Source organism: Cyrtonyx montezumae, unplaced genomic scaffold (genome assembly GCF_038088225.1).
Source record: "Cyrtonyx montezumae isolate F1298 unplaced genomic scaffold, pur_monq_1.0 scaffold_0, whole genome shotgun sequence".
Taxonomy (NCBI): domain Eukaryota; kingdom Metazoa; phylum Chordata; class Aves; order Galliformes; family Odontophoridae; genus Cyrtonyx; species Cyrtonyx montezumae.
This window is the reverse complement of record NW_027071824.1, coordinates 2,240,054-2,253,236: the sequence shown is the minus strand read 5'-3', so window position 1 is coordinate 2,253,236 and position 13,183 is coordinate 2,240,054. Positions and strand designations below refer to the sequence as shown.

Here is a 13,183-nt window from a genome sequence, read left to right as displayed (position 1 = left end):
CCGGTGTAGATCTTAGCAGCCTTTAGCTTAATCTGTGGTCTGAAGTGGTGACTTTAGGAAACCAGGGGCTGAATTAAAGGAAAATAAAACTGGATAAGAAAAGCATTAACACGGAGTGCTGTCCCACGCTGAGCCGTACGTTCGACACTCAAAGAGGGGTATGAAGAAAAGCGAGCGCGCCATCTTCACCTCCCACCCCTCAGCTTTGGCGCATGCGCAGTCCCGCGCTCTGCCCGCCGCCATCTTTCCGCCCCCCCCCAGGCAGGGCGCGTGCGCTCAGCGGCAGCCCCGCGCGCGGCAGTTGCTGAAGGCGATGCGGGCGGTGCTGTGGAACACGCGCTCGGCGCTGCTGTACTCGGTAGGCTGCTGGACCGTGCTGGGGGGCATGCTGCACTACAGCCGCACGAGCAGCGGCGGAGCAGAAAGCGGCGGCGAGCACGGTATGGGAATGGCAGGGCCCCCCTAGGCCCGAGCACGGGAGAGGCGGACCGCGCTGAGGGGCCGGCGGGGGCGGGGCTTGGGCGGGGCATGCGCCCTTGGAGGAGACGGCGCGGGGTGTGGTGTTCTTGAGTGTTAGTGCTGCTTAGGGAAGGGTGGTGTCTTTTAACGTGAAGCTCTTTGTGTTTTGTATTGTTTTCTCTCTCCCTGTTCGTTAGAGAACGAGACGAACGAAGATCTCTCTAGAAAAGTGGTGGTTGCAGATACACCCATAGGGTTACGGATCACCTCGGTAACGACGTACCACAAGGAATTGCCTCCTCTGACGCGGCTGCTCCGCCGTATATCAACCTTCTTTACTCCCAGCAGCAGTCCTCCCCCGTCTGAGAGCTGAGCGGGTAGGGACATGGGACATGATGCTGTGGAGGAGAGCCTTGTCCTGTTGTCTGGAACCACCCTGCTGGTTGGAGACGTTCTGTTGCGTTATTGAAACAACAGATCCCTGTCTGAAATTCCTTTGCAAAACTCAGAGGCTTTCTTGCCTCTTCACATCAATGCTGTTCTTTGCACATGTACTCAAATTATTAAATATGAACTAGGTTCAGCTGAGTCTTGTGTAATGGTGGTGAGCTGGGGCACTGTCCAGAGGGCTGGCCAGGTGTTACAGCAGCTTTTTTTGTAGGGGCTGCTGTGTATGACCTGCTCTCAACTGCCTGGGTCCAAAATAGAATGATAAAAGAATGAATAAGTGGGAAGGAATGCCGTTTAATCTTTGGGGTGTAAGAGTTGTTGCCATCCTTCAAAAAGCAGCAGTGAAGGTGTAACAGCCTTGCCTGTCCCTCTTCGCGCACCCATTTTCCCTCAGTTTGCCAAACCTCTGTAGCTCCTCTTAGAGCTGCTGTTGCTTTATAGGATTTTTATACATGCTGCCTCCCTTTGTAGGGTGCTGTCCCCGTTGTGACTATAACCTTCCTTTCTGTAGGGTTTCCTCTTCTATTTTCCCCCAGTCCTGGTGGATGTACTTCCTTTCTTCAGGGGCTTCCCCCGTCCCTACAGGTGCTGCCTCCCTTCCTAAGGAAGCTGCCGTTTTCCCTGGGCCACCTCATTGCTGTAGAAGAGAGCGGCATGGCTGCGCTGGTACCTCCAGCTGTGCTTTCTATAGGCACCGCTGAAAAAATAATTACAAAAAATCAAAAAGCCCCACCTTCAGAGGAAAGGAGCCCCTCCCTTAGCAGCTCCGTTTCTAAGAAGGGCTTCTCTGGGGCTGCCTCCCTGCGGGCACCGCCCATACGTGCGTGGCTCCGCCGCTCATCACTGCGGCAGTACCTCCCGTCCGCCGGGGGGCGCTGTGAGCGGAGCGGGCCGGCAGGGGGCGGCCGCCGTTGCCTAGCGCCGCCGCCTCCCCGCGCCAGGCCTGCGCCGCGCCGCCATGAAGGCCATCGTCCAGCGGGTGGCCCAGGCCAGTGTCACAGGTCAGTGCGCGGCACCGGGAGGGACACCGGAGCCGGAGGGGCGGGGGGAGTGGAGGTGGGTGCGGGCGGGGCGTCGATGAAGCGTTGCTCCGCCCGCCCCCGCCTCCTTCCCCACGCCCCGCGGCCAGACCCCTTCCGCGCTCCGCTCTGCGCGGTCTCTCAGCGGCCTCATCGCTTCGCCCTCATTCGCGCGTGGCTTTCACTTGCTCCGGTTCTGCTGCCGTGTGCTGCCAGCGCAGCCCGAGTCGCCTTTCTGTGCTGCCTGCAGCCGCTTGCCTTCTGGTTTCAGCGCCCTTGAGGGGCTCTGTTCCCAGCGGGAGGGTCGGAGCTGTGGGTTGGTCGAAGTCTTATTTTATATGAGGAGTAGGAGGCCTGAATAGGCATGGCTTTCTCGGAGTGGCGCGGCAGGGAGAATGGGGTGTGCTCACTGAATTCAGTCAGGCCATTTTTCCTAAGGCTGGAGAGTGTTGTGCCGCTGCTGATCCTGTTGTAGGCAAAAAACTTCGTGCTGTATGCAGAGAGTGGTGGTCAATGGCTCAATGTCCCGGTGCAGATCAGTGGCTAGTGGTGTCCCTCAGGGGTCACTGCTGTGATCGGTGCTCTGAAATACCTTTATCAGACATCAACAGTGGGATCGAGTGCCCTTACTGCAAGTTTGCAGATGACACCAAGCTGTGTGGTGTGGTTGCCACACCCAAGGAATGAGATGCCATCCAGAGGGACCTAGGCACCAGCAGTGGGCCCGGGTGAACCTCATGAGGTTCAGTGAATTCAGGCACAAGATCTTGCACCTGGGTCGTGGCAACAGTCAATACAAATAGGAGTGTAAGAATGGAGTGCAGCCCTGCTGAAAAGAATCTGGTGGTACTGGTGGGTGGCATGCTGTACACAAGCCAGCAATGTGCCCTCGCAGCCCAGAAAGCCAATGGTATCCTCAGCTGGATCAGAAGTGTGGGCAGCAGGGTGAGGGTGGTGATCCCGCCACTCTTCTCTGAGGTCTCACCTAGAGTACTGCGTCCAGATGTGGAATCCTTAGTACAGGAGAGATGTAGACCTGTTGGAATGTGTCCAGAGGAGGGTCACAAAAATGATCCAAGGGATGGAGCACAAGGACGGGCTGAAGGAGCTGGGGCTGTTCAGGCTGGGGAAGAAAAGGCTCCAGAGGGATCTGAGAGCAGCCTTTCAGTATCCAAAGGAAGGCTGTACGAAAGAAAGGAACCAACTCTTTATCTGGGTCTGTTGTGATAGGACAAGAGGAAATAGTTTCAAACTATAAGCGAGGTGTGATTGTAATGAAGTTTTTCTAATAAGAGTGGTGAGGCATTGGCACAAGTTGGCCAGAGAGGTGGTGGATGACCAGTCCTTGGAGATGTTCAAGGTCAGGCTGGACAGGGCTCGGAGCAAGCTGATCTGGCTGTGATTCTATGGTTTCGTCTTACTTGTTTTTTTCCCCCCTTTCCCAGTGGGTGGTGAACAAATAAGTTCAATAGGTCGAGGCCTCTGTGTGCTGCTGGGCATTTCTTTAGAAGATACACAAAGAGAGCTGGAGCACATGTAAGTCATTTATTTCCTTTTACTTTGTGTCCTTGTATGTTTTTGATTCAGTGATACCTATTCTGTAGCTAAGAAAGTGAAGCTCTCCTTCGCCTGGATTATGCAGGTTTGTCTGTGTTAGTTCCTATTCAGATTTTATTTGGAATGCTGGTATTTAGAGTTTGCTTTTGATGTCCCATTGAGAAAAGCAGTTTCCTCTTTCCAGTCTGAATGGTTTTTATCACAAAATGACTCAATGAGGAAGAATCAGCACATTGTTTTTATTTCTAATCTCCATTATTTGAATGACTGCCCTTTTTCTGTAGAAGTTTACCCTAAAGGTTTCCACTCCTCAAATTTGGGATGTATCAGAAACCTCAGACTCATTTTAGTTTGCATGTGAGAAGTTTTGTTCTTCCAAAAGACTGGGTAATCTCATCAGCTATTTTTTTGTGAAGATGAATTAATTTTGGCAGCACAGAGGTCTGGCTCTGTCATCCCTTCTGTGGCCACAAAGTATAGTGATTCAACCACCAAACATGTGCAGGGGAGAGCTCTCCAGGCAGTTATTCTATTCCTTCAGCCTTTTTATTGTTCAGGGGTTGATCTCACTTCTTATGAAGGCAAAGAAAAAACAAGTAATAGAGATATTCAAGGTGAGGAGAGGCTCCTTCAAGCAGAGAATAGAGAAGAATGTAAATGAAGGTGAAAAATCTCTTAGTGGATGTGGTTGAGAAAGTAAAGAGTGATGGTGTAGGGATCTTTCATGTGAGACTTGTAGAAAATGACAGCAAAGCTCAAGACACTTTTATTAAGACGTTCTCCTTCATCATGATGAGAATGGGCTGTCATCATCTGGCTTGTGGGGTTGGTCTGGGAAGCATGCGAGGAAGAGCTGGAGGAGGAGCTGTGAATCATGTTTGAAACAAATATAATTTAAGATGATTTCATTTCAGTCATGCTGAGTGTGATTTCCCAGTGTAGTAGGAGGATTAAAATTTCCAAATCCACGCATATTAAATAATGTTGTGACATATAAAATCAGAGAATAAAGAGTAAGGTGTTTTCCTTACTACACCATCTTTGTGACAGTCTGTAACGTGCAGTTGTTCTGTCCTGATCTTGTGCTCTATAAAAAGATGAAGTACAACCAAGGGCTTCCTTAGTTATGGCTCTGCCTAATGTGAGGAGATCTCTGATTTAGGAAGGAAGAGACAAAGGAAATCTATTATGTGGTGTCAGAATGAATGTGCATCTGCCATCCCTTTTATCTCTTCAGTGTGGCAGCTATTACCTGCACCTGTTGATCCTGAATGGGACAACTGAGAAGCCTTAGAAATCTTTTTCTTTTCCTAGGGTTCGAAAGATCTTGAACTTGAGAGTGTTTGAAGATGAAAGTGGGAAGCACTGGTCCAAAAGCGTGATGGATAAGCAGTATGAAGTGTTGTGTGTGAGTCAGTTTACTCTCCAGTGCATTCTGAAAGGAAACAAACCTGACTATCACATGGCAATGCCCACAGAGCAGGCGGAGAGTTTTTATAACAACTTCCTAGAGCAGCTAAGAAAAGCCTACAAACCAGAGCTTATTAAAGGTAAGAGCAAAAGATTGGTAAGGTTCTTGATGTGGACTTTGTATGTATGTGTTCTTCTGTGATTGATGCTTTCACGTGTGAGTTTCTATCTGTGCTGTGAAGGAGCTGTCCTTATGCAGCAGTAAGTGAGGGCATGTTAGTTGATCCATCCAACTTTCCTCTAGCCATGCTATTTCCTGGCATTCCTCTGGAACTCCTTGACATTTAGGTGTTCTGATGTTGTCAGCAGTTGTTCAGCGTGAGTGATGACGTAACCAGAGAGGCTGTAGCTATGGGAATAAGCTGTGATGTCAGACTTGCTCAAAGGCTGGATGTCTTTGTGCTACAGTAACCCAGAATATTTCTTCTGAGACAGGTGGTTAGTCAGGCTTGAAGGCATCACCAGCGTGTGATGAAAAGTGCATCTCAATCTGGCACTTTATTTTCACATTTTGATAAGTGATAGTCAACCTCTGTTGGTGATAAGCAGTGTACTTTTCATACCCCTTCTGGGGATCCCTTTTGGTTCACAACATAAAACTTACACTCTTGAATTCATTAGATGAAGTGCTTTTTGATTTTTTTAAACTTCCCTGAGAAGTCAGTGGGAATAAGATTTGCTCTAGTAAGATTCTGACAGACTTATGGGATGTGCTTGGGTGTGGAACATATCCCCATTTTACCAAATTCTGACCAAGCCTAGGTTGCAGACAGGAACACAGGAGTTACTTTGTCAGATTGGGATCAACCTGCAAATCAGTGTTCCCTGTTCTAGAGTAGTCAATGTTTCAAAAGGCTTCTTTCTTTTTTCATCCTTTGTCCATATATACGATTTCTGCAGGCCATCAGCTCAGCTAGCTGGACTGGACCCCTAGGCTTAGCTGCCACATCCTTTACAATTTTAGCCTCAGAGAACTATCCTGACTATCCTAAACTGTGAGCACCACGATTATTTGTAGACTAGTTCTGTTTTGTGGACATCTTTGCACTTAGCTGTGCATTTATTGTCACTGAATCAGAGCACAGAGCTAAGTGCATGTAGACTTCTTTTAAGTGGTTTTTTGCAGTTTGTTAGTTGGCTGTTATTTCCTCCTTATTTCTTTCAGTAGCATATCTGGGAAAGATTTTGGTACACGTCACTCTTTCACCACTTCTGTCTCTTCCCTTTTCAGATGGCAAGTTTGGTGCCTACATGCAGGTACACATCCAGAATGATGGTCCTGTGACAATAGAGTTGGAGTCCCCAGCTGCTGCTGTTGACCCTAAGCAGGTAAGCAAGCCAGAGAGACTGCCTGGAAGGAATAGATGTCCAGATTATGCCTTCACTGCAAAGGTGTTCATGTGCCTTTATGTGGCACAGATGTCTAAGAGCATTTCATCATCCCAGGGAAGTGTTCCCGTTAAGAAGCAGCACAGCTTCCCTTGGGTGTGAGGATTTTATGCTTTCCATGCAGCCTCTGCAAAGTAAAATAACTGTGTAGTTGAGGTATCTCGGTTTGGAGTTGGCTTTGTTTTACCTTCAAATTCTATTCTGCGTTGTTTTGTGTTGTTTTACCCAGAAGAGGAACTCACTTGTTCCCTGTCTGTGTGCAGTCTCACAGTTTAGCACATGCTGTTATCAGCACAAGCTGTACATAATTAGCAGCAGCAGCTCTGTGTGGATTAACGGCTGCTTGTAGATGTAAGCACTCACATGCCCCTCTCAGAGGAATTGAGCTGCTGCTGATTTGCCCAAGAAGTAGCATTTAGAAATCTGGATGGCAGAGAAGAAAGCTCCACTTTGAGCTGTTCATCAGCCCTCAAGAGAGTTACATCCCATCATTTTCAGGTGTTGTGTTTATAGTGTAGACTTGTTAGGGCTGTTTTAGTTGTTACTTGAGGCAGCATTAACCCTCTGCTTTTGCCACTTCAGCAGGAAAGGAAATGTTCCCTCACTAGCACATTTTCCTGCTTATATTTACAATCACACTTCTTGCCAAAGAAGCTGTCAACTCAAATGTAAATTTTGACCTTTTTTAAAACTATTATTCTATGTTTTGTGCAATTCATTCAGAACTAAGCAACATCCCCATAGTTAGAAATTTATTTCTTTTTATCAGTGGTGTCTCAGTGATGTAAAATACCCATGTTACAATAGCAGGAAAGAAAAATTGCTTTCTGCGGGCTGAGGACTTTTGCATTGTTACCTGTTGTCACAAGGAATATGATCTGAAACACTTGAAATATTTCAAGTCATTTCTGACTTCTTCCATGCTTCAGAAATTCAGAAGTTGGGTCAGGTGAGATAGTGATCCCCAGAGAAGGATAGCACAGGTACTGACTGCTGGCAAGGGGCCCACAGTTTCTCAGCAGCTGATCTTGGTTGATGTTTTTTAGATAAAAGGACCAATGTTTGCAGATTACATATGAAATTATTTTCCCTGTTAGTCCTGTTAAGTCTGCAATTACGGCCGTCTTAAGAGGTCGAGAGCTGCTGATTCTAATCCTGTGCATGTATTTTTGTCTGTAGTGTAACTGTATGTCAAAGCTCAAGATAGAGGATGATCTGATCTTGTGTTATAATTTTGAACTTACATCTGCTTGTGCAGATGTAGCTATACTGCACATAGAATCACAGGGTCACTTAGATTGGGAAAGGCAGTAGAGATCATCAAGCTCAACCACCCCCTAACACTATGAAATCTCATCACTAAACCATGTCTGTAAGTGCCACATCCACACATTCCTGAAGTATCCCCTGGGATGGGTACTCCACTGCCCCTCTGCACAGCCTATTCAATACTTACCCACTTTTTCCCTGAAGAAATTCTTCCAGATATTCATTCTAAACCTCCTCTGGCACAACTTGAGGCTATTTCCTCACATCCTATAACTCGTCACCTGAGAACAGAGACCAACACCCTCCTCACTGCAGCCTCCTTACAGGTAGTTGAGAAAGAGATGAGCTCTCCCTTCAGCCTCTTCTTCTTTAAACTAAGTAGTTCCCTCAGCCTCTCCTCATGTGTCCTCATCCCTCAAGTTTTTACTCCCTTCACCAGCTCTCTATAAGCAAGGAAATAGAGGGAAAAAAAAAGATGTGTAGTTCTTTTATTGTCTGCATAATAAAGATGAATCTGTTTTTTGTGAGCGCAAAGAAATGTATTTTTAATCTTTGTGTCTGAACTCTAGTTCATAGACTGTGGTGCATGGACAGGTGGGAGAACATGCATGGAGATGCACACATCTTTACTCATTTCAGTATTATTTGAGTTTCAGGTGGATGAAACCACTTATGAATCTTGTTACATTTTAACAGGAAGCATTAAATTCCATTTGTAATAAGACAAGGATTAATACAGCTTATCAGATTATCTTCTCCTCTCATTTAAATGTGTCATTTCTCTTTGAACTGGGTCAGCTCATGTCCACGTGGCTGTTGTTGTAAATATTCAAGGTTATTACTGCTGCTATTTTTCTCTTCCTCTGTTAAAGATGTTGCCCTCTGTGGGAGAGATTCAGGACTCATGCCTAGAGCCTTGGGGATGCTACAGAGCTAGATATGAAATGGATCTGGATTTATCTCTGAATATCTGCTATTCTGTTTGCTATCCATGCTTCTGCACTGCATTCTTCTCTAACTAGTTACAGAACTAGGGCATTTCTGAGGTCCTTTGTAGTAACTTTAGAGACCATCTGTTGCATACTCTTTACTCTAGAATATACTGCAGAGATTTAAAGAGTGTACAGTCACTTCATGCAAAACAAATTATGTACATACATAACTGCATATATTTCAGAAGTCGTAGCGTGCTATTTGCCCTCAAGACCATCTTGGAAGATGGCCAGTTTAGGCACGTTTGGGTTGATAATACATGCTATCCATATTGGCATGCTATTGGTGAAGCTATCATATACTGAGCCCTTTCTGCCTCTCTGTAATATGTATGAACAGATTGCATATGTTATGTATGGGGATTCTGTGTCCCGTAATGCAAGGCTTTTTGTTTTTCCTTTCAAGTAATAAGAAAGAGAAGGATACTATTTAGGGAAGAGTGGATTTCTGTGTCATTTAGTAATCATATAGTTGGCAGAAGCTATGAAGTTTAATGTAGAGACAAGTCACAGACCAACACGCTACTCGGCCGTAACGGGTACACACTGCAGCAGCTGTTTCTAGGTTTGATGCAGCAGGTTTGACTGGCTTGACTTCATGGTGAGGGTACTCTGTAATTACTGATTAGACTAATTAAAGAATATTCTATGTCAGCTTAGGAGTCCATGTATTAAAGTGTGTAAGGATGGTGTGTATGTAGAATAAGATAGAAGGGCATGCTGTATATCCTTCCAAGGCTCTGGATTCTGTCCTCAAAGCTCACACTGACTCACAGCTCAGATTTACATCTTATTTACATCTTATGCATCTTCCACAAGCCAGTCTAATTCATAATCAGCACACATACCCTAACTTGATTCTGTGACTATTATGCTTTATCTTGGGGGAACTGTCATGCAAGCACTTGAGAAAATCAGAAAAGTGATGAATTACAGAAAGTGATTTAAGTAACTCTCAGTTTGTAATGTTCCCAAAACCTACTGTAGCCTGCTTCTCTGAAAAATGGGAAAGAGATGTAACAATAATACCAGCTTAGTTTGACTCTTCTAGGAGCACAGAAAACATTTCTTAGGGAGGTGGCAGGGCATTGTTAGCTGAAGGTTTTGTCCAAGCTGATTTAAAATGGTTATTCTGTATCCCGTGTGGTGCTAAGGTTCAGGGAACTCTCTGTTTCTGCAAAAATAAAAATATTCTTTCATACGGGTGGCTGTTAGAAAACTGGCTCCCAAACAGAACAGGAGCTTGGTGGAATTTAGCTCCCCCTTTTGGTCCTTGTGATTTATTCTTTCTCGTGTTGGCAGATTTATAGTGATCAGGAGAGGAACTCTGAAAAGCAGAAGGAAGTCACCTGAATGTGTGCACTTTTACACTGAGGGAGGCGATCGTGTTGGTGTATGATGATTCACTGTCTTCTCCAGATGTCTGAAAATCCAAGCCCTGTTGTTTCTTTTGTTTGTTTCTTGTTTTTAATTATTATTTTTCTTTTTTCTGTCTTACTGATCCATGCGTGGGTGTTAGGAATTGAGATACAAGTTTGCTGCAAATGCTCATTTACAATTTTTTAGAAACACTGTCTTCTGAAATTAGCTTATTCCAAAAAGTGTTTCTTCCCTGTCCTTGGTTTGTGAGTAGCTGACAAAACTTGAAAAGCAGCAACAAAGAAAGGAGAAGACCAGAACCAAGGTACCCTCTGAATCAAGTAGAGAAAGAAATGCCCCCCGTAACAAAGATGACCCCAGTGCAAGCAGTGGAGCAGAAGGAGATGTGTCTTCGGAAAGAGAGCCATAGCTCATCCAAAGCAGGTCTCAGGTATGGCTTTTTCACTCCTGTGAAATCGTGTCTTCCTATTTGGCAGTCTCAAACCCTGGGTGCTTTACTAAAGCAGCACCTGGACGCTGCCAAGAACTGCATTAAAAGTGTTGAAAGGTGGAATTCCGATAATGTTACTGGTGGGTAACCTTTTCAATCTGCAGTTGGTGGCATGCCAGAATGGAGATGTGGTTGAGAACCTCTTCCCAGTTGTGTGTTTGGTTGGAAGTGTGCATCTTGAGTCTGGCCCAGCCATGTCTGTTTTTAGGCTGAGACTGGAATTCTAAAGTGTTGGTCTTAGAGCACAGCAGTCACTTAACTTAGAATCCTGCTTTGTGTTCTTCAGAGCTGACATGCATCGTTTCTCGTCTTTAGCTAGCAGCCTGGTCACTGTGGAACAGCCCCCACTATTTGTGATATCCAAATTAATAAATAATCTCCAGTAATGGAAATGGAAAGTACTTCTGGAAATTGGAGATAGGCCAGAACTGGAAGCTGCAGCTTTCCTTTTTAAAAATAAAATAAAAGAAATGTGCTACGTTGCTTATTTTGAGCTTCCAAGAACCCAGGAAGGTATTATTTCCCTCATCTGCACAATGAAGCCCCCCAGTGAGTAGATTTCTGGAAATATGCTTCATTGATTTGGGCTGACCTGGAAAAAGAATCAGAGAAACTTTCAAGTCCACAGAGTTGTGTTTTTTTTTTCCCTCTGGCCTTACGGAGAACTGCTCAAAGAGTGGTGTGAAATGGTTCTGTTCATTAGATTGCAGATAAAACTGGATTGTCATGTGATCCAGTAACTGAAATCGCATGAGTTCTGCTCTTGAGCTTCATGCTCAGTGTACCTGCTTTGATATTTTAGATGAGTAGTTATGTTGGAAAGGAGAAATTTTTCTTAAGAAATGAAGCAAAAATGTACTGTTTCTCAGCAACAACTGTTGACCTTACTGCTATGCTACAGGAATATAAGCTTTCCCCCACTGTTTCTGGATTTTTTTGATGATACAAGGACATATTAGAGGGCAGGAATTTGCATTCTAGAGTGCTGTAATCTGACTGAGCTTTCCAATAGCATTTGAAAATCCAGATTGCTGAACATTCCTAAAATCTTATAACATAGCATTATATTTATGTGCCATAACAGTAATTCAAGATTCTTTTCTCTATACAAGTTAAAGGAATCCTGTACTCTTCTCCTGCATCTCCAGTAATGTTTCTGTTTGTTTGCCTTTCACAGTTTCTCATCCAGGAGCTGCACTGGATTCTTGAAGAGACACCTAACAGACATTCACCTCAGCATCACTCTTTGAGGACTTGGGATAAAAATGGAAAGAGGAAAAGCAGAGCTAAGACAATAGAAACTTACATCATTCTGCATTGAAACAACCAAAGCAGTGCTATCAGACTCAGTTTAATGTGTAGTACCAGTAGTAAAAAGGACTTGTAACATTTCTGTGTATATGTTTTCACATGACTGCTGAATAAAAGGATGGCCGTAGGCAGATTGTAGCAGAGCATCCACTCTTGGTACATAAGCAACATTTCAAAAATAAATCAGGGTTTTTCCTTAAACTTACACTTGAATTCTAAAAATTGTTCAAGCAAGCTTGTACTTCGATTCTCACTCTGTGATGTCATGTGCTACCTGTTTCCACGTCAGCATGAAGGTCTGTGTATATTTTGCTATATTGTTCAACTGCTGTGAAACACCAAGTTAGGCAGTCTAGTCTTTCTGCATGGATTAAGTTATTAAATGGAAAGATCAGTCACTAGTTGTTTATCATGCAAAACACATCTGTCTTGTAAACTTTTTTAAAAACAGAAAAGACTTTATTAAACAAACAATGCTAGCTGAGTGCCTGTTGGTCTTTGTATACTGCATTCCCTAAGATTTAGCAACGTGTGACATGAGTGACACAGAGCAAAAGTAACACCTATTTATGCAACGTATTCACCTGTCGTTTGGAAGCTTGGACATCAGGTTGCTGCCCTGAAATGTTTGCTCTTTCCAACTCAGTAAGTTCTTTCTTTATGTCAAGTTAATCAGAGGCAGAACAGCTTTTGGAAGCTGCCAGCACAGATGAGTCAGGATGCAGTTGGCTGTGAAATTACTCTCCTGTAGGTATTAAAAGTCAAACAGGCGGAGAATACAAAAGACTGTGAACAGGTACATCTTTATAGGTTCATAGGTTCAGAAGGTTGGAAAGGACCTACAAGATCATCTAGTCCAACCATCCTCCTATCACTATCCCTACCCAACTACTAAATCAAATCCCTTAGCACCTCATCTAAACGCTTCTTGAACAGCGCTAGGGACGGTGCCTCAACCACCTCCCTAGGCAGGCCATTCCAGTGCCTGACCACTCTTTCAGAGAAAAAGTGTTTCCTCAGGTCTTATCTAAATCTTCCCCGGCGCAACTTGTGGCCATTCCCTCTCGTCCTGTCATTATTTATCAGGGAGAAGAGGCCCACCCCCTCCTCACCACAACCCCCCTTCAGGAAGTGGTAGAGTGCAATAAGGTCTCCTCTGAGCCTCCTCTTCTCCAGACTAAACAATCCCAGCTCCCTCAGCCGCTCCTCATAAGACTTGTGCTCCAGACCCCTCACCAGTTTTGTTGCCCTTCTCTGAAACGCTCCAGGGCCTCAATGTCCTTCTTGTAGCGAGGGGCCCAAAACTGAACACAGTACTCGAGGTGCGGCCGTACCAGAGCTGAGTACAGGGGGATGATCACCTCCCTGCTCCTGCTGGCTACACTATTTCTAATACA

At 45.0% G+C, this 13,183-nt stretch overlaps 2 protein-coding genes across 2 annotated transcripts; both read left to right on the top strand.

The window, feature by feature from the left end:
• Positions 1-20: 20 nt before the first annotated feature.
• Positions 21-1,107, top strand: SMIM26 (small integral membrane protein 26). The gene is made up of 2 exons (XM_065750995.1): positions 21-440; positions 657-1,107. The coding sequence occupies exons 1-2, from the start codon at positions 161-163 to the stop codon at positions 830-832; spliced, it is 456 nt and encodes a 151-aa protein (XP_065607067.1). The 5' UTR covers positions 21-160; the 3' UTR covers positions 833-1,107.
• A 705-nt stretch (positions 1,108-1,812) lies between these two features.
• DTD1 (D-aminoacyl-tRNA deacylase 1) lies at positions 1,813-12,265 on the top strand. The gene is made up of 6 exons (XM_065748573.1): positions 1,813-1,910; positions 3,374-3,464; positions 4,800-5,035; positions 6,187-6,284; positions 10,239-10,415; positions 11,653-12,265. The coding sequence occupies exons 1-5, from the start codon at positions 1,868-1,870 to the stop codon at positions 10,392-10,394; spliced, it is 624 nt and encodes a 207-aa protein (XP_065604645.1). The 5' UTR covers positions 1,813-1,867; the 3' UTR covers positions 10,395-10,415; positions 11,653-12,265.
• The last annotated feature ends 918 nt before the right edge of the window (positions 12,266-13,183 follow it).